At 42.0% G+C, this 23,891-nt stretch overlaps 2 protein-coding genes across 3 annotated transcripts; one reads left to right on the plus strand and one right to left on the minus strand.

The window, feature by feature from the left end:
- Positions 1-6,495, plus strand: LOC124031865 (BTB/POZ domain-containing protein KCTD20-like). Its single transcript, XM_046343639.1, has 7 exons — positions 1-168; positions 3,139-3,366; positions 3,517-3,619; positions 4,366-4,486; positions 4,845-5,042; positions 5,348-5,458; positions 5,548-6,495. The coding sequence occupies exons 2-7, from the start codon at positions 3,233-3,235 to the stop codon at positions 5,847-5,849; spliced, it is 969 nt and encodes a 322-aa protein (XP_046199595.1). The 5' UTR covers positions 1-168; positions 3,139-3,232; the 3' UTR covers positions 5,850-6,495.
- Positions 6,496-11,175: 4,680 nt separating this feature from the next.
- Positions 11,176-23,607, minus strand: LOC124031866 (serine/threonine-protein kinase 38-like). Of its 2 annotated transcripts, none has more exons than XM_046343641.1 (13): positions 23,368-23,607; positions 20,934-21,070; positions 19,582-19,633; positions 18,209-18,331; positions 18,021-18,104; positions 17,755-17,878; positions 17,206-17,360; positions 16,879-16,981; positions 15,039-15,100; positions 14,795-14,912; positions 13,223-13,442; positions 12,133-12,227; positions 11,176-11,889 (listed from the first exon to the last, which is right to left on the minus strand). In XM_046343641.1, exons 2-13 carry the CDS (start codon positions 21,062-21,064, stop codon positions 11,750-11,752), a joined length of 1,407 nt encoding a protein of 468 aa, XP_046199597.1. In that variant the 5' UTR covers positions 21,065-21,070; positions 23,368-23,607; the 3' UTR covers positions 11,176-11,749. The 2 variants fall into 2 exon arrangements, with proteins under 2 accessions (XP_046199597.1, XP_046199596.1); XM_046343640.1 differs by having other exon boundaries at positions 16,870-16,981.
- Positions 23,608-23,891: the final 284 nt, after the last annotated feature.

The raw sequence follows: 23,891 nt of genomic DNA on the forward strand, positions 1-23,891 counted from the left end.
GTATTCTGGCCATCATTGGTTCAGTTTGTACAGTACAAGGAAAGAACCTAAATGGAGCATATTTGAGTCATGGCGAAGGTTTTTCAAATGACTTGAAACCACATGAGGTGGCACCATGGCACATTTGAAATTTTGAACCGACCGGAGCACCGAGGGCATGAAACTGGCGTAAGTTTTTATATTTTAGGTACAGTAGTCTATGCAACATGTAGCAACTTGTCGCGGTAGTCCAAGTGACTATGCAATATTTGTATTTTCTCAGAGTAAGCAACGAAGCTAATGTATCAATGATTTGACTAACGAATGGCTGGACGAAGAGACGAAAGCAGAAAGATAGATGACTGACCGTTTTTAAACTTGTTATCTGAATGTGCCTATCGACTAATGTAGACCTATTTATGATGATGACCATGGACAATGCGACTGTATTACAAGACTTCAATGTAAAAGTCACATGGTGTTCTCACAATAAAGGTTCCACACTACGTTCTAGAACTCCGGCGATACTGTAGATTGTAACACACATATATATCCTATTTAATTACTAGAGCGGGCTTGTCATAAACCCTAAACGTTCCAGAATGGTCCAAAAATGGCAGCCATTGTGGTCAGGGAGAAATCCAACCCAGTCTAGTTGCAATGAATGGCAATAGTCATAGGTTATTCATTTCCTGATTTTACTTATGCAGGAAAATAAAAGTAAGGCAGACATCAGAAATTGTGTAATATTATTGTCAACGTAAAATATTGTCATATAAATTATAAACTATTTTTTTGGGACACATTTTCTGTATAAATAGCCTCTAAAATATAAGTAAACTGACCATACATTTCGGCAGATTCCAGCCAATGTATGGTAATGGATTGACTGCATTGCTTGAATGGAATGTTGGAATGTTGGCAGTTATTTAGCAAATTTATGGAATCATTCCTCTAAAACTGTCAGGCTAGCTAGCTAACAAACATACAGTGCAGATAATCTTCTTTTCACTATCTTATCACAGCAATGGCTGACCATGGTTGACTAACTCCCTTACCAAAATGGCTGACATTTTATACCACCATAAGAAGGTTTATGTTCTAGTATTCTAATTCGTAATTCTATGGTAACACATTTGATATTACATATACATTTATGGTAATTATTAAACAAATAATTATTTTATGAGAGTCTAGGCTATTTAACTTTCAATTCTATTTTAGACAGCTAGACTCTGATGATTCAGAGGACAGTAATGTAGACTTGTCTAGCTGAACAGGAATGTACAAGTTGGTTCTGGTTGGTAAAGGGGCCGGGACAAACTCAATATTTATGCTGTTCACGAAATATGTTTCATAATTGTAACGGGCATGTTCCGTTTTTACAGTGCCTTTAAAACGTATTCACACCCTATGACTTCAAAAAAATTGTGTTACAGCCTGAACCTCAAATGGATTAAATGTATATTTTGGTGTCACTGCCCTACACACAATACCCCATAATGTCAAAGTGGAATTATGTTTTCAAAATGTTTACAAAATAAAAAAATTAAAGCTGACATGTCTTAAGTCGCTCTGGATAAGAGCGTCTGCTAAATGACTTAAATGTAATGTAATGTTAAGTCAGTAGGTATTCAACCCCTTTGTTATGGCACACCTAAATATGTTCAGCAGTAAAAATGTGCTTAAAAAGTCACAATAAGTTGCATGGATTCACTCTGTGTGCAATAATAGTGTTTGACATGATATTTGAATGACTACTTCATATCTGTAAATTACACATATAGATAATTGTCCCTCAGTCGAGCTGTGAACCGGGGCGGTTTTCCAATGTATTGCAAAGAAGGGCACCTATTGGTAGATGGGGGGGGGGGGGGGACATTAACTTCACCATGCTCAAAGGGATAGTCATTAATTACACTTTGGATGGTGTATCAAAACACCCAGTAACTACAAAAATACAGGAGTCTTTCTTAACTCAGTTGCCATAGAGCATTTCACTACACCCGTACAAGCATTTCGCTACACCCGCAATATCATCTGCTAAACGCGTGTGTGACCAATATAATTTGATTTGATTTAGAGTAAGGAAATAGCTCAGGGATTTCACCATGAGGCCAACGGTGACTTTAAAACAGTTACAGAGCTGAATGGCATTGATTTGACAAAACTGAGGATTGATCAACAACATTTTAGCTACTCCACAATAATAACCTAATTTACAGAATGAATTACAGAATGTACATATTTTCAAGTATAGTGGTGGCTGCATCATGTTATGGGTATGCTTGTTATCGTTAAGGACTGGGGAGTTTTTCAGAATAAAAAAAATGTATGGAATGGAGCTAAGCACAGGCAAAATCCTAGAGCAAAACCGGTCTCAGTCTGCATTCCACCAGACACTGGGAGATTAATTCATATTTCAGCAGGAAAATAACCTAAAACACAAGGCCAAATCAACACTGGATTTGCTTACCAAGAAGACAGTGAATGTTCCTGATTGGCCGAGTTACAGTTTTGACTTAAATCTACTTGGAAATCTATGGCAAGACCTGCAAATGGTTGTCTAGCAATGATCAACAACCAATTTGACAGTGCTTGGAGAATTTTGTAAACAATAATGGGTTATTGTGTGCAGATGGTGAGAGAGAAAAATCTATATAATCCATTTTTAATTCAGGCTGTAGCACAACAAAATGTGGAATAAGTCAAGGCGGTATGAATACTTTCTGAAGGCACTGTATGCTGCTCATTGTAACAGCAGTGCCATGTGAATAGGCTACTGTAACGTAGCCTTGATTAACTCATTCTTGAAATCACATACAGTCAATCTGCCTAAAGTCAATTTAAATGTAGAATAGCTAGTTTCTCGTACAACAGAACTTCATCTAATGTTGATTTAAACTCTAGAGATTTAGTGAACGATGTATTACATTTTATAAGGTTTTTTGGTTGATGACTACCACTGTCATTATTTTTAAGGGGAATTTTGACAGTCAGGTGAATTTTGACAGTCTGGATTCTAAAGCATTTTCATGCTAATATCATTGCAGCCCATTCAATATTCTCTCATGAAATCATCAGAATCCTGTTGATTTTGGAACAGACCTCAGAGCATCTCACAATGGCATCCTCCACAGTAAAATTTTTTTTTTACAGATCTTAAAAACAGCCAATCCTACAGTGATCTCCAAGTGGCCAGATCCACCCACAGTAGAGGGAGAGACGGCTAGAGGTAAAGAGACGCCGAAAGATGAGCGGATTGAAAGAGGGAAGAACGGACCCGGGTACCGTTCACCGTGAGAGGGTCACTCTGGTTGTGGACGGTAGCCATTTTGCGGTGGACCCCGCCACCTTCACTGCACACCCCAACACCATGCTAGGAAGGTACAGTGGGAAATTAACTTAAATAACTATATTTTATTTCACTTACTTATGGATGTACAGTACATACAGACATGAAAATGTTACTTAGAGAAAACATAGTTGGTTAAGGTATCAAGGTTTGGGTTACATTTTTTCAAGTTGTCATTGCAGAATGTTTGGCCCAGCGCGACAGCACAACTTCACCAGGCCCAATGGGAAGGGCGAGTATGAACTGACAGAGGGCATCAGTGCCAGCATCTTTCAGGTCATACTGGTAAGTTGGCACAACTTGAATATAAGAACACTGTCCTAATGTTGAGTGGAACCCAAACTTTTGCAGGAAACTGTTGAGCGTGAAAACCCCAGCAGCGTTGCAGTACTTGACACAGACCTGTGCGCCTGGCACCTACTTACGTACCCTGTTCAAAGGAACGGCACACATACACAACCCATGTCTCAATTTTCTCATGGCTTAAAAATCATTTTTTTAACCCATCTCTTCCCCTTCATCTAAACACTGATTGAAGTGGATTTAACAAGTGACATCAATAAGGGATCATAGCTTTCACCTGGATTCAACCTGGTCAGTCTATGTCATGGAAAGAACAAGTGTTGTTATAGTTTTGTATACTCAGTGTATGCTTTATAGCCTCAACTCAACTAACTTCTGGAGACCTTTTAAGTCCTGTGTAGCTCAGTTGGTAGAGCATGGCGCTTGTAACGCCAGGGTAGTGGGTTCGATCCCCGGGACCACCCATACGTAGAATGTATGCACACATGACTGTAAGTTGCTTTGGATAAAAGCGTCTGCTAAATGGCATATATTATATTATTATTATTATATTATTATATATTATTATATTATAAGTGCAGAACTTAAAAGCTCTCTTCCAGTACTTGTGATGGGACTGGCATTTTTAAAGCTAGTCTCTCATCTCAGTGAAATGACAGATATTGCCACAGCTGTAGAGGTACCAAAAACAGTCAGTTCATTCATTCCAATGTGTATTTCTCCGTTAGAACTTTTATCAGACGGGTGTTATGAGGTGTCCCGATGGCGTATCAGTGTCGGAGCTGAGAGAGGCTTGTGATTACCTCTGTATCAACTTCAGTGCCAGCACAGTCAAGTGTCGCGACCTCAGTGAGTATAACCACCCATTATGTGTACTCCATGTGTAAACTGACCAGAATACGGGATTGCCCAAGGTAGGGGTAGTGGCAGGCAAAAGGAATGGGATATGCAGTACAGCAGCCATTACAAATATATCTTCACCAGTATGAGCAACTCTTATGACAGCACAACACGTCACAAGGATACCCACATCTATGAATCTTAACAAGAACAAGTTGAGGTACTAAATGTTTTGAGTGAATATTGTTTGAGAATGATTGCAAAATGACTTTTTAGCATTCAAACCTCCTGCAGTCTCAACAAAGACACTTCACTTGATTATCATGATAGTGAGGTTGGTCAAGTGACTGTCTCTTCCTGTTCCCAGGTGCCCTGCTTCATGAGCTGTCCAACGATGGGGCACGGAGGCAGTTTGAGGGATTCCTGGAGGAGCTAGTGGTGCCTGCCATGGTGTCATGTGCCCAGGGAGGGGAGAGGGAGTGCCACATCGTGGTTTTGGCTGACGATGACATTGTGGACTGGGATGAGGAACACCCTCCACCCATGGGAGAGGAGTATTCCCAAAGTAAGGCATCAGTCACAACACACACATCACAAATCCTAAAGTACTCTGAAAAATGACCAACTTCCAAAATCCATGTCAATTCAAAATTGGTCACATTTAAAAAGGTTACGCAACAGGAGACACCTCGTCATTTTTGGAAGCATGTTTTTGACGCAGCAGTGTTAGGGTTTCTGTCAAGAGTGTACGTAGGAGTGGTTGCTTATTGACTGTTAACCTTAGGTAGCTAGCTAATCATCTCTCCTAACTGTGCGCCGGCAGAACTTCAGTGTTGAGTGAATTAATATGTTTCTCTCTCTTCTGTCCAGTTTTGTACAGCTCCAAACTCTACCGCTTCTTCAAGTACATAGAGAACAGAGACGTTGCTAAAACCCTGCTGAAGGAGAGAGGTTTGAAGAACATCCGGATAGGCATTGAGGGTGAGTCGGGCTTGTTCTACCCAAGCTACCCCGAGTAAAATATGAATTGATATACATTACACATGGATTTCCACTGATCTGTGTCCCAGGGTACCCAACCTATAAGGAGAAAGTGAAGCGGCGTCCGGGAGGAAGGTCAGAGGTCATCTACAACTACGTGCAGCGGCCCTTCATTCAGCTGTCCTGGGAGAAGGAGGAAGGGAAGAGCCGTCACGTTGACTTCCAGTGCGTCCGCAGCAAGAGCGTGCCCAACCTTGCGGTGCCAGGGGAGGGGGGCGGAGGTGGGGCGGCCTGGGGGGGCACCATGCCCTCCCCGCAGGTGGATGAGCTGGACAGGCTCAACGGGCCAGCGCCCTCTCAACTCCCCCAGACTGCAACCAATGAAAGCTGAGACTCTCGGACCACACTCCCACCTCAAATCTGCTGCTACCCATCTCATCCCGAGGCTCTTGGACTATTCCCTTCAAACCAGTGGAAGTCGTTATTCCCTTGGAAGCAAGCATATTGGCAAGAGTACAGTGCTTGTCTTCAACAGGGGGCACATTAAAAGTTAAGGTATTGTTGGCCATGTTGGATATATTGCACCTCTGATAACTGCAAGACTGTCCTCCCATACAGAGGGCTATGTTACAGTTCTAACTCGGCACTTTTATTGTTTGGAATGCGAAATCGTCTTTTTGGTGGATAGCTTTGAATGTCATATGACTATTTCAGAGATAGCTTTTATACACATACATGTGCAATATATGCACATTTTATGACGTTATGTGTCGTCTGTGATGGTATGCATTTAAAATACCTGCTGTTTTAGTCTCTGTTGTAGGCATGCAAATGAGATGTAGGCCTATGAATGAAGCCAATTTGTTTTACATTCCATATGACATGTTCCCATGGCAACATGACCTTATGAATGTGTGCCACGTTCAACATGTTGATGCGTCTGCCATGTTACACTGTCTCCCTGAGCCTGTAGATCCTATAATCAGTTGTAGGCTAGATGAATGTGTGCCTTGAGTAATTAAAGAGCATTATACATATTTTTCATGACAAATGTGATGTGACATGGGAAGTAGCTATGCTGCAGTTCTTTCTTAACCCCTTTTATACCTTGTGCTAACATGTGTCCTGATCTTGTCCACATGTTTAAAACAGGTGGTGTAGATCTGAATGTGATCAGAGCTTCATGACCATCACCAGAGGTAGTCTGGGATTAATTGATTGGTTGCATGAAAGCTCAGTGGGCAGAGCTTAGTGACAGGTTAGTGGGTGGAGTTTCCAAGTGAGAGTAAAATAAAGAAATTGGCTCCAGGGAGGTAGGTTGGAGGTGGATGAAGGGTGTTAAAGAGTGTCGTAGGCCTCCCGGGTGGCGCAAGGCGCTAGCTGCGCCACCAGAGACTCTGGGTTCAAGCCCAGGCTCTGTCCCAGCCTGCTGTGCCCGGGAGGTCCATGGGGCGACGTCCATAGGGAGGGTTTGGCCGGTAGGGATATCCTAGTCTCATCGCGCACTAGCGACTCCTGTGGCAGGCCGGGCGCAGTGCGCGCTGACCACGTCGATAGGGAACACCGTGCACACATTGGTGTGGCTGGCTTCCAGGTTGGATGCTCTATTGTAAAACGGATTAAATAAAACAAAATTCCTCAGCAAAACACACACACACACAAAAACTACCCCATAATGACAAAGTGAAAACCGGTTTAGATGTTTGTGTATTGTGTCGATTGATGAGGGCAAAAACAATTTAAGAATAAGGCTGTAACGTAACAATGTTGAAAAAGTGAAAGGGTCCGAATACTTTCAGAACGCACTGTACATCAACCCCTCTCTTTGAGACCTTCAGAGGGACGGAAGCTAAGAGAGGAAATGTGGAAACAAATACACTTGTTTCTTACAAGTCCTTCTCCATAGTGTATCAGACAAATTACAGATAGAGGGGTGGAATCCAAAAATACATGGGTAAAGTCGTAACAATAAATTTAACTAGATGTGCTAGACATTCTATAGAGAAAAAAAATGTGTACATACTTTGAGGAATACGAGCTATTTCAGAGGGGTTGTGGCTGATTTCAAAACAGTAGGATTCACCAGAGCATCCTCCGCGAGGAATCGTTACACGGGGGGGGGGGGGGGGGGGGGACGCTAAAACTGATATTTCTTCACTAATCTAAACCAACTGTACCCCTAAAAGACAAGGAATGAAAAAGAAAATACATAGCAGGTCAGTAATGCTACCATCAGTGAAACAAGCGGACTGCCATTGACTGGCTAAATGTGCTCTTTGAAGGGAGAAGCAATATAACTAAAAGCCCATTTAAGCCGGATTCGAAAACATGGTCGGAGGCGACAAATAGATTGTGTGACGCAATTGCGGAGCCTCCAGAGGCATGCAGAGGCCAAATTGAGTGCCATAGTGCATCGCCTCGTGCCTCTCAAATGTTGTAACAATGCAGAGGGCTCCGTATAGCTCCACGTTTACATGGTTGGTTGATGGTAGGTTCTGTATAAACAAACTCACTTCCTTAACAAAAGCTCTGCATTGCTCGGCGAAGTGCAAGAAGTATGAATTCCCTGACTTCTGCAGAGACCATATCCCCGTAAATGCTGCATGGCCCAATGCAGACGTCAGATTGATCATACAGCCACGTTTAACCCAATGTTAGGTGGCTACCATATTCAAAAAGGATGCATGGAGGGTGATTCAAAATTAACAGAACGCCCACCTCACCCTTCTTTTCGGATTGGGGGGGGGGTTACTTTAAAAAAAAAATTTTTTTTTTTTACTGGTTCCACTTAACAGTGAATCGGTTGAGTAGCAAAATGTGGAAGCCAAATTAGGAATAACTCATATTCTAGCCTTTTGCCTCAAACTGTTAGTTCACTGCTTTCCATAATTCCACCTCAGAACTACAGAAGTGCCAATTTAAGTTGTGGTTAGTTTGTAGTCAAAACAATTTCCAGAAGAAAATGTACAAGTCCTGCACATGGCTTGCTTGCTTGTTCAACCAGTAAAATGGCATTAATTCCACTGGTCCATCAAAACAAAACACTCACTACAAAATTCTAAAGACTGAAGATTTCAGGTGCCCATTCTTTTGCTGTACAAATCAGACAGACATTAAGTGCAGGGTTAGTTATTCATTGTCAAATATTCACACGCATTAAATTACAACCCCTTACTTTTGATTAAGTGTTCACACACCAAAAGTTGACACATTCAACTGTCATAAATAACCTATTTTCTGCATTGTAGAATAATAGTGAAGACAAACTATGAAATAACACATATGGAATCATGTAATAACCAAAGAAAGTGTTAAAATCAAAATATATTTTAGATCCTTCAAAGTAGCCACCCTTTACCTTGATGACAGCTTTGCACACTCTTGGCATTCTCTCAAACAGCTTCACCTGGGATGCTTTTCAATTAGCAGGTGTGCATCATTAAAGTTAATTTGTGGAATTTCTTAATGCGTTTGAACCAATCAGTTGTGACAAAGTAGGGGTGGTATACAGAAGATAGCCCTATTTGGTAAAAGACCAAGTCCATATTGTGGCAAGAACAGCTCAAATAAGCAAGGAGAAACAGTCCATAATTACTTTAAAGAAATGAAGGTCAGTCAATACAGAACACCAAGAATTTAACGTTTATTCAAGTGCAGTTGAGAAAAAAGAACCTGACCTGGCCTCCACAATCAGCTGAATTCAACCCAATTGAGATGGTTTGGGATGAGTTGGATCGAAGAGTGAAGGAAAAGCAGCCGAAAGGTGCTCAGCATGTGGGAACTCCTTCAAGACTGTTGGAAAAGCATTACAGTTGAAGCTGGTTGAGCCAAGACTGCAAAGCTGTCATCAAGGCAAAGAATGTCCATATTGAAGAATCTCATTTTTTGGTTACTACATAATTGTGTGTTATTTCATAGTTTTGATGCTGTCACTACTATTCTACAATGTAGAAAATTGTAAGAAATAAAGAAAAACTTGAATGGAGTAGGTGTCCAAACTTTTGACTGGCACACACAATGTATGCCTGGGGGAAAAGAACAGCATACACATCATTGGGTGACATCTAGAAAATAACCTCAAGTCATCAGTGTGGGTTAATCAAACATCTCATTTTTACTGAGCATATCAACTATTCCTCTGGAGACAAGCAAATCACACACACACACAGCAGCATAAATTAACAATACAATCATTTAAAAAGTCATATGCACATTCCCACCTCATCTGCCCAAATAGTTTTTAAACCCAGCATTACAGAATCATTTGGACATCAAGCATCAGTAAAATGATTAGAGACCAGTCTCGAATCAGCTGTCGCTCAGTTGTAAAAAATAAATAATCTGGCTATTAAATTTCAGCAAGTACTCTAAAATACCCAGAACACCATACAGGGATTTAAGAAAAGACCAGATGACATCTTCCCTGAGTGACAGAAACCTACCACTAAATGGTGGCTGTGGCTACATTCCATTCAGCATTTTGGAATTAACATGGCATGAAATTAATCTGCCACTACACCTTGGGGATTACATTCGATTCAAAGGACACAGCATTTGGGATTTTGTTTCAAGGACAGTCACATATAGCCCTGGGTAGAATTAAGGTCAGAGTTTCTCCCTCACACCTCTTGAAAAGTAAGGAACGTCCAGGTGACATATCCTTGACAAAACTTGAGACAAATGAAATGTTTAAAAATGTTACTCAAAGCTCAGTTGCTAAGAAAAAAAACAAGCGACAGCAAGAGGAAACTATAGACAAGACAAGAAGTGAACGGTGACGTGAATGATCCGAACCTGGGGTCAGAGTACACAGAGTCAGAGTCCCTCAATCTAAAAAGGTGCTCCTTTTCTATTCCCCGTTCCTTCCAGCTCCACTGAACCAACTTGCCCTGCCTGCCACGTCACCTACCAAGCCCCTACAGACCAATGGTCAGGAAGTTATTTTTTTTAAACAACAAGGAAAGAGAGAACAAACAGAAGATTGATGTCTTGGCCTTACTTCTAGCTCCCCTACCACAAAAAAGGTCAATTGAAAAGTAAACCAAAGAAATGGTCAGTACATGCAAATTTTTGCATTTGACTTTGCGCTCCAGCTAAAGGATAAAGTTATAGCGCTAACAGATTATTGGCGAATAATAAAAACTAAGGACAACATGAATGCTACCCTTCAAAAGTGGATGATTGTCAAATCAAGAATGAATCTAAACAAGTGGACTTCTGGGAGGTGTAGTTCCATTTCAAATGGAATCATATTCCAGAGAGGTGATTATATTGCTATAAACACTTGCATAAATCCATGTATAAAAACAGCTCTACCATTGATGGTATTGAAGTGACAATTACATGGGGACAAAGCAATTACATTGAAACCCTAAAATAATAATATTTGGTTAAGAGTTGCCTTGTTGCAACAGGCAACCTGTTGGAAGGCCTAGCACCCAAGATGCTTCAGAGAGCTTACTAAAAACTCATCAATTCCCGTCAAATGACACTCCATTTCTAATAGTTTTAATAGGGGGACCTAATTTCTAAAGATGGAGAATTCGATTGTGTGTGGAGCATTTTTCTCTTGTTGAAAAAGGACTGAAGAGAGAAAAGCTAGCCCTTTGACAGAAAAGCGAGGCATATTGGATCCCAGGCCCTTGATAATTGGCCGCTCCGCTAAGACTTCAAAGCCCGTTTATGACGGGAGAAGTGATAGCCAGTTGAGTGTGGTCCGCTGGTATGACAACAGGCTCTGGCCCCAAGGGTGACCTGTTATGCTGGTATCTTGGTTCGTTCCTGTGAAATAATGAAGCATAGAGAATCAGTCTTGGCCGAGTTGGACCGATGCTAGTGGAGATCTGAGAGATGTTCCCCAAACTAAGGAAATAACATCTCCAAGACTGCTCTTTGGTGGATCCCACTTGAAAAAAAAAGCTATGGGAAATTAAATACTGAGGTGGAACAGCATGTGAGTTTCCATATAAAAAAAACTATTATTCCATGAAGAATTGAGCTTGCAGACAGTATAATGGGAACACCGTCCTTATCTTCCAGCACTGTACTGGCTTTTTTTAAATTTTAGATCGACAGACTAGAGTTGGAGTAGGCCACACTTCTCTACACAGAGCCCTTCAACAAGTCCCATGCAAGGGAAGGAGGAACGTCCCTTCAGCAGGAAGGGCCCAAAACAAGGTTAATTTAGTGTCTTTTGGAGCTAGAGGAGTGGTCACTGGGCTCCATGGTGTATTCCTTTTGAATGCCAGTATGAGGGGCAGGTAGAGTGTGTGAGTGAACAAAAGAAATTATTCATCTCTTCCCTGTCTTCATGTAGGAGGGAATGGTCCCTCGGGCTGTGAGGCCCTCGAAGCGCTTGTAGGTGTAGTTGATGAAGACCCAGTCCTTGTTCTTTAGGTCTGCCTCAGAATGGTTAGACACCACAGGGGCAGCTGAGGAGGAAAAGTAAAGGATAAAAATGTACCAAATGAAAGAGAACTGACAACCTGGGAGGGACTACCAGGGGTGTATTCATTAGTCGCAGACTACTGCAAAACATTTTGCAAGGGAAAATGTTTACTCTAGGAACCAAACAGAACAGAAGGAACCAGAAAACGGGGAGGGACCTAATGAACATGATCCTGTCGATCTATGACTACTGACAGCCACTGGTGTTGTGACAATAAGCAACTTACCCGTTGGCTGGAGGATATCGGAATCTGGGAACTCGTCAAAGTTGGACGTGTCGTCGATGCTTTTGATCTGGATGGGAATGGCAGCAGGCCTCTCTCTGTAGGGACAACACGGGACTCGTTTTACAAAGGGACTGTTCCCACCAGTTTTTTTAAATGCACCGCTACATTGTCAGAAAATGCTAGCCAGGATATTATGGAGGTTGGTAAATAACCAGCTAATAAACTTTTATTTTTTTAATTGTTTGGATGAAAATACAAAGACCGGTCAACCTTGAATCATTTTTACAAGTACCAATTCACAGCACACGCAACTACAATGCTCAAATAATAGGAACATGCTAATTCATGTTTTGCCTAATAATGATGTTGGCAGAAGACTGCCTCCATAGGAATAGTAGGCTGTACAGATGGCTGCTCTTCAGTAGCTAAGTACCCCTTAAGTCTAACTAGATCAACATTTTAGAAAGTATATGTACAATCATGGCTTTTTTTGACAGGATATGGGAGCGTTCTGGGGGGGTGGCAGTCAACTTAAAAATTTGGAGAATTTTGCATTTGAAAATATGTAACTGCCATTTCCTGAAACCTAGAGTCTTAAATTATATAACAAAAATGTAGCCAACACAGAAGTTTTGGGTTTGAAAATTAAATTGTGAGTCTTAATGACACTTGCATATTTTTCCTTGGTAAAATTTAGGGGTAATGATTATTCTAATTAAATTGGTGTCTATGTGGTTAGCCCCTAGAAAAATGTAAACTGTCTAATTTTGTTTGGGGAGACATTTTTGAATATTTCAATTACTGGTGGAATGTAGTAGTCTAGCTTACAGTAGGCTATTTGGAATATGAAACAACTGAACTTGGCCTATATGAGCTGGTTTCAGATCTCCATGTTCTCGCCCAAGTACTGACTCCACCTTCAGACGGTTGAGTCAAAAAACACAACATTACCATTTTTTACATATTATAGGGTAGTTTTTCATGCCAGAGTACTTTGACCTCAAATTGCATGCATGGTATACAAAATGCATGCATGTTGGCAGGTCTGCACACACAAAGAAAAAATAACTATTATTTTAAGCCCTCCTACCTGATGTGGTCGTAGTCCACCCCTTCGAAGAAGGCGTTGCCCTTGATGTCCTCCACCCCCGTCGCTCCAATCCTGTGCTCCTCTTCACAGCAAAACCTGAGGATGAGGTCCTTGGCCTTCTCGGAGATGGGCACTTCCGGCGGAAAGGTCAGCGTTTCCCGCCAGTTCATCACCTTCCTGTAGGTCTCCTGGGGGGTCTCCGAGCAGAACGGGGGATAGCCTGGAGCATAATACACACAAGGGATCAACACATAAGCCAGGCATGGCCAAATGCATAGGAATGGCATAATTTTGTGACATTCATAATATGCACTATATTAGACACAAAGTATGTGGACACCCCTTTGGCGGTTTCAGCCACACCTGCTGCTGATAGGTGTATAAAAATCAAGCATACAGCCATGCAATCTCCATAGACAATCATTGGCAGTAGAATGGACTTACTGAAGTGCTCAGTGACTTTCAACATGGCACAGTCATAGGATGCCACCTTTCCAACAAGTCAGTTGGTCAAATTTCTGTTGTGCTAGAACTGCGCCGATCAACTGTAAGTGCTGTTATTGTGAAGGAGCAACAACAGCTCAGCCGCAAAGTGGTAAGCCACACAAGCCCACAGAACGGGACCGCCAAGTGCTGAAGAGTGTAAAAATATCCCATCCTCGGTTGCAACACTCCCTACTGAGTTCCAAACTGCCTCTGGAAGCAACGTCAGCACAATAAGTGTTCGTCGGGAGCATCATGAAGTGGCGTTCCATGGCCGAGTAGCCGAACACAAGCCTAAGATCATCATGCGAAAAGCCAAGCGTCGGCTGGAGTAGTGTAAAGCTCGCTGCCACTGGACTCTGGAGCAGTGAAAACACATTCTCAGGAGTGATGAATCAAACTTCACCATCTGGCATTCCGACAGACGAATAGAGGTTTGGCGAATGCGAGGACAATGCTACTTGCCCCAATGGACAGTGCACACTGTAAAGTTTGGTGGAGGAGGAATAATGGTCTGGAGTTGTTTTTCATGGTTCAGGCTAGGCCCCTTAGCGTTAAGATTTCCCTTCTGAAACTACAATGACATTCTGTGCTTCCAACTTTGCGGCAACAGTTTGGGGAAGGCCCTTTCCTGTTACATCATGACAATGCACCCATGCAGCATGCGAGGTCCATACAGAACTGGTTTGTCGAGATCAGTGTGGCAAACTTGACTGGCCTGCACAGAGCCCCGACCTCAAACCCGTCGAACACCTTTGGGATGAAATAGAACACCGACTGCGACACAGGCCTAATCGCCCAACATCAGTGCCAGACCTCACTAATGCTTCTATTCAGGCACAACAGCAAGTCCCTGCAGCAATGTTCCAACATCTAGTGGAAAGCCTTCCCAGAAGAGTGGAGGCTGTTATAGCAGCAAAGGGGGGGGACCGACTCCATATGAATGCCCATGATTTTGGAATGAGATGTTCGACGAGCAGGTGTACACAGATTTTTGGTCATGTAGTGTATGTTTGAAAGACAATTTCCAAATACTACCATCAATGGCTTTGAGGAGGCTCCAAGTACAACATGTCAATGAGATCTCACCTATCAGCATCTCATACATGATGACTCCCAGGCTCCACCAATCACAGAGCTTGTTGTATCCGTTCTGCATGAAGACTTCTGGGGCGATGTAGTCAGGGGTGCCCACAGTAGAGAAGGCCTAAAGGGAGAGCAAAAACTTGATTCAAGGCTTCATAGTATTGTATAAATGTGACTATAAGACCACACCAACACAAGTGTGTCGGTGTAGAATATGCTGCCTTCCCATCTAGCTTTATTTTCTCACCAGCTGTCTCCTGTTCCTCTTCCATGTCTCTGCTTTCCTCTTTGAGTTCATGTTATTGAATGCTGTAAAGAAAAATGAACAGTTATATAAAATGATGCAACTTAGTGGTTCAACCGGTTTAATTCACCTTCAGGTTAAGATACAGTGCATTCGGAAAGTATTCAGACCTACACTTTACGTTAGTCTTTCTAAAATGGATAACTTTTTTTTATTTAAATAAATGCACAATACCCCATAAAAAGAACTGTTCGCTTTGTTATTATGTATAAAGTCAGAAATACCTTACGTAAATAAGTATTCAGACCCTTTGCTATGAGACTCGAATTTAAGCTCAGGTGCATCCTGTTTCCATTGATCATCCTTAAGATATTTATACAACTTGTTTGGAGTCCACCTTTGGTGAATTCAATTGATTGGATATGCTTTGGAAAGGCACATACACAGCTGTCTATATAAGGTCCCACAGTTCACAGCGCATGTCAGAGCAAAAACCAAGCCATGAGGTCGAAGGGATCGTCCGTAGAGCTCCGAGACAGGATTGTGTCGAGGCACAGATCTGGGGAAGGGTACCAAAACATTTCTGCAGCATTGAAGGTCCCCAAAAATCACAGCTGCCTCCAACATTCTTAAAATGGAAGAAGTTTGGAACCACCAAGACTCTTCCTAGAGCTGGCCGCCCGGCAAAACTGAGCAAGGGAGGTGACCAAGAACCCAATGGTCACTGAACGAGCTCCAAAGTTGGAGTGGCCAGACGTGTGGTTGAGTGGCCAGACGGTAGCCATGACAGCCCGCTTGGAGTTTGCCAAAAAGCACCAAAAGGATTCTCAGACCTTGAAAAACAAGATTCTCTGGTCTAATGAATCCAAGATTGACCTCTTTGGCTTGAATGCCAAGCGTCATGTCTGGAGGAAACCTGGTGCTAGCATCATGCTGAGGGGATGTTTAAGCGGCAGGGACTGGGAGACAAGTCAGGATCGAAGCAAAGATGAACGAGATCCTTGATGAAGACCTGCTTCAGAGCTCTCAGGACAACAACCCTAAGCATACAGCCAAGACAAAGTAGGAGTGGCTTCGGGACAAGTCTCTGAATGTCCTTGAGTGGCACAGCCAGAGACCTGCCTTGAACCCGATCGAACATCTCTGGAGAGACCTGAAAATAGCGGTATAGTAACACTCCCCATCCAACCTGAAAGAGCTTGAGGGGGATCTGCAGAGAAGAATGGGAAGTTTCTCCCAAATACAGGTTTGCCAAGCTTGTAGCGCCATTCCAAAGACGACAAGGCTGTAATCGCTGCAAAAGGTGCTTCAACAAAATACTGAGTAAAGGGTCTGAATACTTACGTAAAACGTGATATTTAAGATATTTTTAGACATTTGCAATCATTTCTAAAAACCTGTTTTTTCATTGTCATTAATCAGCTCCAGTGATTTACAATCAGGATATATCCAATGACTGTTAGTAAGGATTGTAAACATGCAACAAATATGTACACACAACTTTTTATTTTTTTTTAAAACACCTTTTATATAATATAAAAACATACCTAAAACATACCTAAAAACAAATCTAAGTTCTTACCTTAAAAAATAAAAACACATTTGAAATCAGAACCAGGTTTGTAGAGAAACATTAAAAAGGCTCAATCTGGGACATTTCCTACTGTTCAAATACATTTCTAATTAATAGAATTTCTAAATTCCTTTTGAGCTTATTGCATCCGTTTTACTCCATCCTAACCCAAATATTTCATCATTGTCATTTGAATGTTTGCAAACAAAGTGATACAGGGTGTTAGTATGTAAAGTAATGGATTGATTGGAGATGCCTGACTTTGCTTACTGAAGTCACTGGGGAGGCTGTGGTTGAGGTTCTTGTAGAACTCTGTACGATGGGCCCTCTTCAGACCCGTGCATAAACCAAAGTCAGACAGCTTCACATGGCCCTGGAACAATCAAAAGGCACCTTCAGTACAGGATCATATTCATTACTGCACACCAAAGCAAACACTTTATGCACCGCAAAATGAAAACAAGCATTTCTTATTGGAGAAGTTTAGTCCGTTTTCTTCAGTTTGGTGCCTTGTGCACAACTGGGTCGAATTCGCCTTATCCAAACCACCAGTCTGAGCTCATATTTGTGTGTCTCCAAGTCCGTGCTCAAACTCACCCTGGAGTCGAGTAGCAGGTTGTCAGGTTTGATGTCTCTGTGGATGAAGCCTAGTTGGTGGATGGAGTCGATGGCTATCACTGTCTCAGCGATGTAGAACTGAGTGGACTCCTCAGTCAGAGTATCCTTCTTCATGAGCAGGGTCATCATGTCACCTGTAGAGGGCAGCGGCATGTTAAAAATCACCACATTGCAACTGGACTTTGAGGCATATTCAGTGAGGCATTAGTTTGTTTTGGTGAAATTTCAGATAGAAATGTGTTAAACAATTCTGTGCATTTTGGACAATGGCAGGTTGCTTATTCTATACAAAACGGGTCTTTCTGCAACATTGCTTCTCATTACTGGGTTCGTATTCAAAATGTCTCAGATTAGGAGTGCCGAGTTTTGGCTGAGTCGAGTAGGCATGCCTACTCTGAAACACTATGAATACAAGCCCCAAGGACTAAATACACATGCAAGACTCGCTAATCTGAGAGTTGCTCACTGGACAATAGTGCCTTAGTGTGGAGACTGTTCAGGTTTTCAGGGAGAGGGAGGGGGTCGTACCGCCAGGCAGGAACTCCATGATGAGGTAGAGGTTCATCTTGTCCTGGAAGCTGTAGAACATCTTGACCACCCACAGGCTGTCTGCCTCCACCAGAATGTCTCGCTCGGCACGGATGTGACCCACCTACGAATACACGCACAGCACCATACATTTCTTTTCTCAATTGCATGACAGGCACTCATGTTTGTGTCAAAGACACTGCTTTGGATATTTGAGAGAAATTGCTGGCTATCTATGTATACCTCCCCTACTCCTTCCTTCTCACCTGTTCCTTCTCCAGCATGTCAGCCTTACGGAGGATCTTCATAGCGTACACATGGCCAGTGTCCTTTTTCTGCACCAGACGTACCTGGGGACAAAGAGGACCAGAACGTGCCAATAGTGCATTGAATAATAAGCTGAAACTCTGCAAGGCTACATAAAAGACATTTATACAAAAGGGATGATGCCTACCTCTCCAAAAGCTCCCCGGCCAATCACCTTGAGGGACTCAAAGTCCTCCAGGCCCAGGCGGGTTCGTTTGAGACGCAGGAAGTCGGTCTCTTTCCTGGCGTGCTGAGAACGCCGGATACACTTCTGCACAGGTAGAAGGGGCAATGGTTAGTGTCAAAAGGTTTGTTGTCTGTCAGGGTTTCCATTAGCTGGCTTTTGTCTGAAAAATACATTGAAAGCAGATCAAATTGGCACCAGCCAATTGTCCAGGAGAGGGAAAAGAAATCCCATTGTGTAATAATGCTTTTTAGCCTATTCATTGATGGAAATACATTTGACTGGTGATGCTTAAAAGTCTATAGGTTATTTGCCCGTGTGTACAGCATATTCGTTACCTTATCACATGCCTACAGCAGAGAGCCTTTGAGTGGGAAATCTGCCAGACAGTGTAAGCGCAGCATCTTGTGGTGCTTTCAAGACAACTGGGAACTCGAAAATACGTGGTCAAATCATGCCAGTGATCTTCATGTCAGAAAATTGGAACGTTAGAAAGAGGCCCGATTCCAGAGTTGGAACTACAAGTTGAAGACTATTCAAAATTATTTCCACCCCAGTCGGAACTCGTTTTTATTCCCAGTTGTCTTGAATGCACTGAAGCCTGATTTGAGTTGTTTTGAACACGGCATCAAATGGCAATGGAAGGCAGGCTTCATCAGCACGTCACATCACTTTGCATTGAGCTGGAGGCAGTATGCATTTTGAAAACATATACTTAATTGTTTTCCTGCTAATTGCATTATGGAACTACCATTCGACTGGAGTCTACTGCATTGCCCGCATTGCTGCGCTTATGTGAAGAAATAGTTATTCAACATTAAGCTAAATGTTCTGATCTGTTGCAGCAGATTCATAGCTTTAAGTTATTTTTTTATGTAGCCTCGGTCTACTTGTTGTATGAATTTAGGATCTATCGTCACATGACTGTCCCAGTGTGTTTGGAATAGACCATTTCTTGATAAGCTGACCAATACAATATGTAGCCTAAACTTTTGTACTGTAGTAGATTGACATTGGCTAGTGATTTTGCTGTTAGTTACTCATCTTTTTGGCTGAGGAAAAGTAAATTCTAACATGTTCAAAGTGCACATCAGAATTCAGTAAGGACGGCACACCATTGCAACCTAGACTTGCATATTCTGTTAATATGAATTCCCATATCCTAAATATGATTTGTCACAGAGGGTGGACGCCCTGATAAAAAGTTATGCACTCAATGCATATGGGTCCAGTACATTTTTAAAATGTACTGTCATTTTATTTAAATGTTCCCGATCAAATGTCCGGCAACACATTTTTATAACGGAAACCCGGGTGTGTGCGCGAGTACACCTCACCTCTTCATCAACCAAGCCCTCTTGGTCCATCACCTTTTCCAACTTTTGCTGCCTAGAACAGAAATGCAAAAATAATTCACTTTCATTCAACTAATGTGTTGGGTTGATACTTTGTTCAAGAACTGACATTGCTTTGAGAGTGGAGATTGGTTCCAGCTGAGCCGCATAATTATTCTCCTTTAACACCAATTAAGTGAACCATATAAACACAGCCACACATCTCGACCTTGAGAGAAAGAGTAACCCTCACTGGCTCATCTAGCAAAATGTGTAAGGGACAGAGTTTATTGCGTCATTGAGTAGTATCCTTCCAGAAAAACAGACAGGTGTCGTTCGATCCTTATGCCCACATGCTTTCTATGGACATAAGAATTGCTTGTTTTAGTGTTCCGTTGCAAAATTATTTGCTACGGTGTGCACTAATGACTGTGACCCAGGGACTTACATATTAGTAGTGTCATTTCCTTCTCTGCTCTGAAGCCGCTGAGATAAGAGACCACCACGTAACCTTTGGTTGTCAGTGATATTAATAGGGCTATGTGCTAGTAGGGGTTGGATTGGTGCCACTGTGTGTCATGTTCACTGTTTATCAGTTTCCTCTTGAATTCGACACAAACAAGGTCCTCCTGTGGCCATGAGGGTGAAAGCGACTCAGACCGCTACTTGACAGTAGCCAACTGTCATGTCTCCAAGATCAGCTGCTTGTTTGATCATTACTCAGGTGACAGTGTTTGAACAGAAATGGTCCTTTACATACACTTTGAAATCATGTCAAGAATGTATGAAACATTCTGGTTTATTGCACTCAATCTCTGCCAAATTTTTTCAAGATCACAAGTTATAAATATAAAAAATGTAAAAAAGCCCCAGTCAGTGCCACATTCATTCTTCACACATCAGTTGTTTTATCTCGAAACTGAAATGACCTCAGTGTGCTAGAACGCACACAGACAGGGTGTGGTTTCCATCAAAGGGAGCCAGGGAGGTAACATGAAAGACAGCAGACAATTTGCATTAGAAAGAGCATAGAGGCCTACCAAGCAAGACAGACAAGTGTCATCAGCACAATATAAAAAAAATAATGACAGGGGAGGGAAATGCTACTGTTAAAATGTGAATATCTTCTACAGATATAATGCAGTGGCCACAATTTCTTAGTCTAAATCATCAGCCAACACATTCATAAAGCACAAATACCAAAGTTAGCAACCGCCACCTTGAATGTCATAAGGCATAAGAAGAATGTAGCAATAGAGAAATTGGAAAAGATGGCTGTCGGTGGAAAGCATTGGTAGAAAGTTGCCCATTGGCTCAGCCCAGACGGATGCATGCGTGTGCAGTCGGAGGCCTACCTCATCTCTCTCTCCTCATGTTGGGCGATAAGGTTGCTGTAGAAGTTCTCCAGGGTTACTTTGGCCATGGTCACACGCTCCTTGGTGTGGTTACTCATCGAGGAGCAGGAACTCTGGCCCATCATTGCCATGGTTACCTAAGGGATGCAGAGGAAAGGGGGGGACTTTACCCCAACCTCACGATACGATAGTCACAATACTTAGGTGCCGATACTATATCTATTGCAATTTGATACTGTGATTTTATTGCGATTTGATGTTCCAAACATATTGATCACCATATGTCTGCTGCAGAAGGATGAGAGAACATGAGAAAATGAATTTTGTCAAGGAAATAAGTGCTGAAAAAAAATTGGCTCCCTACTTAAAAAAGATTGAGAACAAGCTATGAAAAAAAACAAAAATGGAGTTTTAGTGGAGGTACAGTCAACTACCGCAAAAACAATACTGTGAACTTGTCAAAACTATACCTATATCATCAAAAATAATATCCTGATGTGTTTTTTTGATCACCTTTTAAATTGACAATTTTATTTTAGATAATATTTGGGAAAATAAATTCTAAATTAGTAATTTTTGCTGAATTCCTGGTGATTTGAGTTCTCAACCTAAAGGGCTCACTTGCAGGCCGGTTTTAGCCCATCAGCCACCTGTTGCCAACCATGATAGACAGAAAGAACTACAAATAGGCGTACACTGGCATGATTAACTTCAAATCCAAAGGAAGTTGTAGTCTTCATAGTCCTTGTAATTGTGCTGGTTTTCATTCACAAAGAACCAGCCTATAGGCATACCCTCGCAAACACTTTCACTTGGTCATAGCTTTGCTTCTAAACTTTCATTACAACATTTTCAAAGTGCTGGGACCAGCTCTTTCTAAAACAAGGTGCCAAGAAGAGTTAAAGACAATTAGTCTCTTTCAGTCATTGTACTGTAACTCAATGTCCACTCAGCGCATTCTGCATGGCTGAGCAACAGGGACACTGTACCCTTGAGGTAGCATGAGGATGGGCACGTGGAAAGAGTCTGCCATTTGGCTATGAGCTCCAAGCATATACAAAGCCCTTGATTTGTGTCTTGCCGATGCTAGAAGGTCAGGGTAATTCAATTCTGTCAGACATTCCGTTTGGCACTGAAAAATGTCATTAAAAGGAATGACTGGTGTCCTATAAAACGAGAATTAAAGTCGCCATGTGTATAGTACTACAATAAAGCCTGGTCAATAATATTGTGACGGAGCAGTTAAAATTATGGTGTGTAAATCAACTTCGTGCACACAACTCTGGTGCGCATTACAGTGACTCAGACGGGTAGGCTGTGTGCACAACCATGGAGTGTAAACTGTGCAGAAAGGATACGTCACCTCGTCTGTCCAAGCGGTTTAGAAAGTCCTACAAGACATGCAAACAACTCAAGTATGCCTTACTCACAAATAGCTACTTAATATATACAAATAAAATAGGCTAGCTAGCTGCAAGTCTGTCATGTAATAGCTATGAATCTACTAGCTAACTAGTTAGCTAGCTAGTCTGGTTTAGGTTGATTGTCTGCCCTGGATAGATTCATTCGTTAACTTTAGCTGCATGTAAATAGCTAGCTAGGTAACAGCAAGCCGTTTAGAGTTATTGGCTAGCTCAATGACAAGTACAAAGTGGAGAGCTTCATCAACATATGAATGGCAATTGGCTAAATAGCTGAAGTAAAATACCATCCAAGTTAACCAACACTATCAAACTTGTCACAACAAGGCAAGCGTGTCTAGCTAGGTAACGTTAGCTAGCTGAGAGACCAGCCTACAACCAGTCCACCCGGCTTGCTATCAGTATCTTTGACCAAGCCATCAAAACCCATATTTGACTTTGCACACGTTTGTAGGTCTATTGATGTGATGTAGTCATCTACATCGTGGAGTTGAAGGAACACGCTTGGATAGTTAGCGGTATATAACTAGCTTGTGTTGTTGTGGCATTAAAGACAGCTTGCTAACTAGCCTAGCAGTTTACTGCTGCCAGGTAACGTTAACTAGTTCCGCAAACCCAATCAGAACGTAACATAGCTAGTAATGTTAGCTAGCAAACAAACGTACTAAATTCCACACCAAAGTACATTGTATATGCATTTCTAAAATGATCTAACCACAGCCAGGTAGCGAGCTTAATCTAGCTAAGGTTAGATGGCATAGCTTCAACCAAGGTAGCTAGCTAAAATAGCACAGCGTAAAAGTGGGAAAATATCACTGGCTACACTACAACTGCTAGTTAGTCATTGATGCCTGGCTGGCACTACTGTAACTTAACTAGCCCAAGAGACAACTAGAAGATAAGACGGGAGGGGGCATATTGACCATAACATTTAATTTCACAAAACTAGTAGACGTGTTATCGTATAGAAATTATATTCGGTTTCTCAGCAAGTTTGTCTTCTGTTATCTTACCTTCGCAGGAACGTCTCTCCTCGCTCTATCTGCTCGGCTGTGTGTGGCTCAACCTTGTGTTTCCCTTTCGCTTTAAACTCATCATGACGCTTGGTGGCCAACAAGGCAAAGCGCAACGATTTGATATTTGCCACACCGCTTCTTCTTCCGGTCACTCTCTCTATTAGTCTCTGCCTACTCACATTAATCCTCACCCTGTACCCATCTTCCTCTACCTCTCTCTCTCTCTCTACACTGCTTCAACATACGACACATCCTGTACTACCTGACCCTAGCAACCTCAACATGACTTTCTCTCAACGGACACCTCTGATCTCCAGCCCCATAACTAACACACAACTTTCTCCACCGAAACTACACATTCCTTCGTATCATGCTCACATCCTGGACTCTTCCCCGTGTACATACTGCTGCAAACATGCCCATAAACTTGACACCTACAACGCTGAAGTATTTTAGGAACAAACGCTCTCAAGGGATAACTTACACACCTACCATATGACTCTACATCAAAACTCAACAGA

The sequence above is a fragment of the Oncorhynchus gorbuscha genome, linkage group LG03 (genome assembly GCF_021184085.1).
Source record: "Oncorhynchus gorbuscha isolate QuinsamMale2020 ecotype Even-year linkage group LG03, OgorEven_v1.0, whole genome shotgun sequence".
Taxonomy (NCBI): Eukaryota; Metazoa; Chordata; class Actinopteri; order Salmoniformes; family Salmonidae; genus Oncorhynchus; species Oncorhynchus gorbuscha.

Coding starts and splice junctions, on each gene's coding strand:
- LOC124031865 (XM_046343639.1), top strand. CDS start 3,233: ATGAGCGGATTGAAAGAGGGAAGAACGGACCCGGGTACCGTTCACCGT. Junction 4,487..4,844: donor AGTCAAGTGTCGCGACCTCA/GTGAGTATAACC, acceptor TCCTGTTCCCAG/GTGCCCTGCTTCATGAGCTG. Junction 5,043..5,347: donor GGGAGAGGAGTATTCCCAAA/GTAAGGCATCAG, acceptor TCTTCTGTCCAG/TTTTGTACAGCTCCAAACTC.
- LOC124031866 (XM_046343640.1), bottom strand. CDS start 21,064: ATGGCAATGATGGGCCAGAGTTCCTGCTCCTCGATGAGTAACCACACC. Junction 18,332..19,581: donor AGGGCTTGGTTGATGAAGAG/GTGAGGTGTACT, acceptor CTACCTGTGCAG/AAGTGTATCCGGCGTTCTCA. Junction 16,982..17,205: donor ACCTGCTACTCGACTCCAGG/GTGAGTTTGAGC, acceptor TGATTGTTCCAG/GGCCATGTGAAGCTGTCTGA.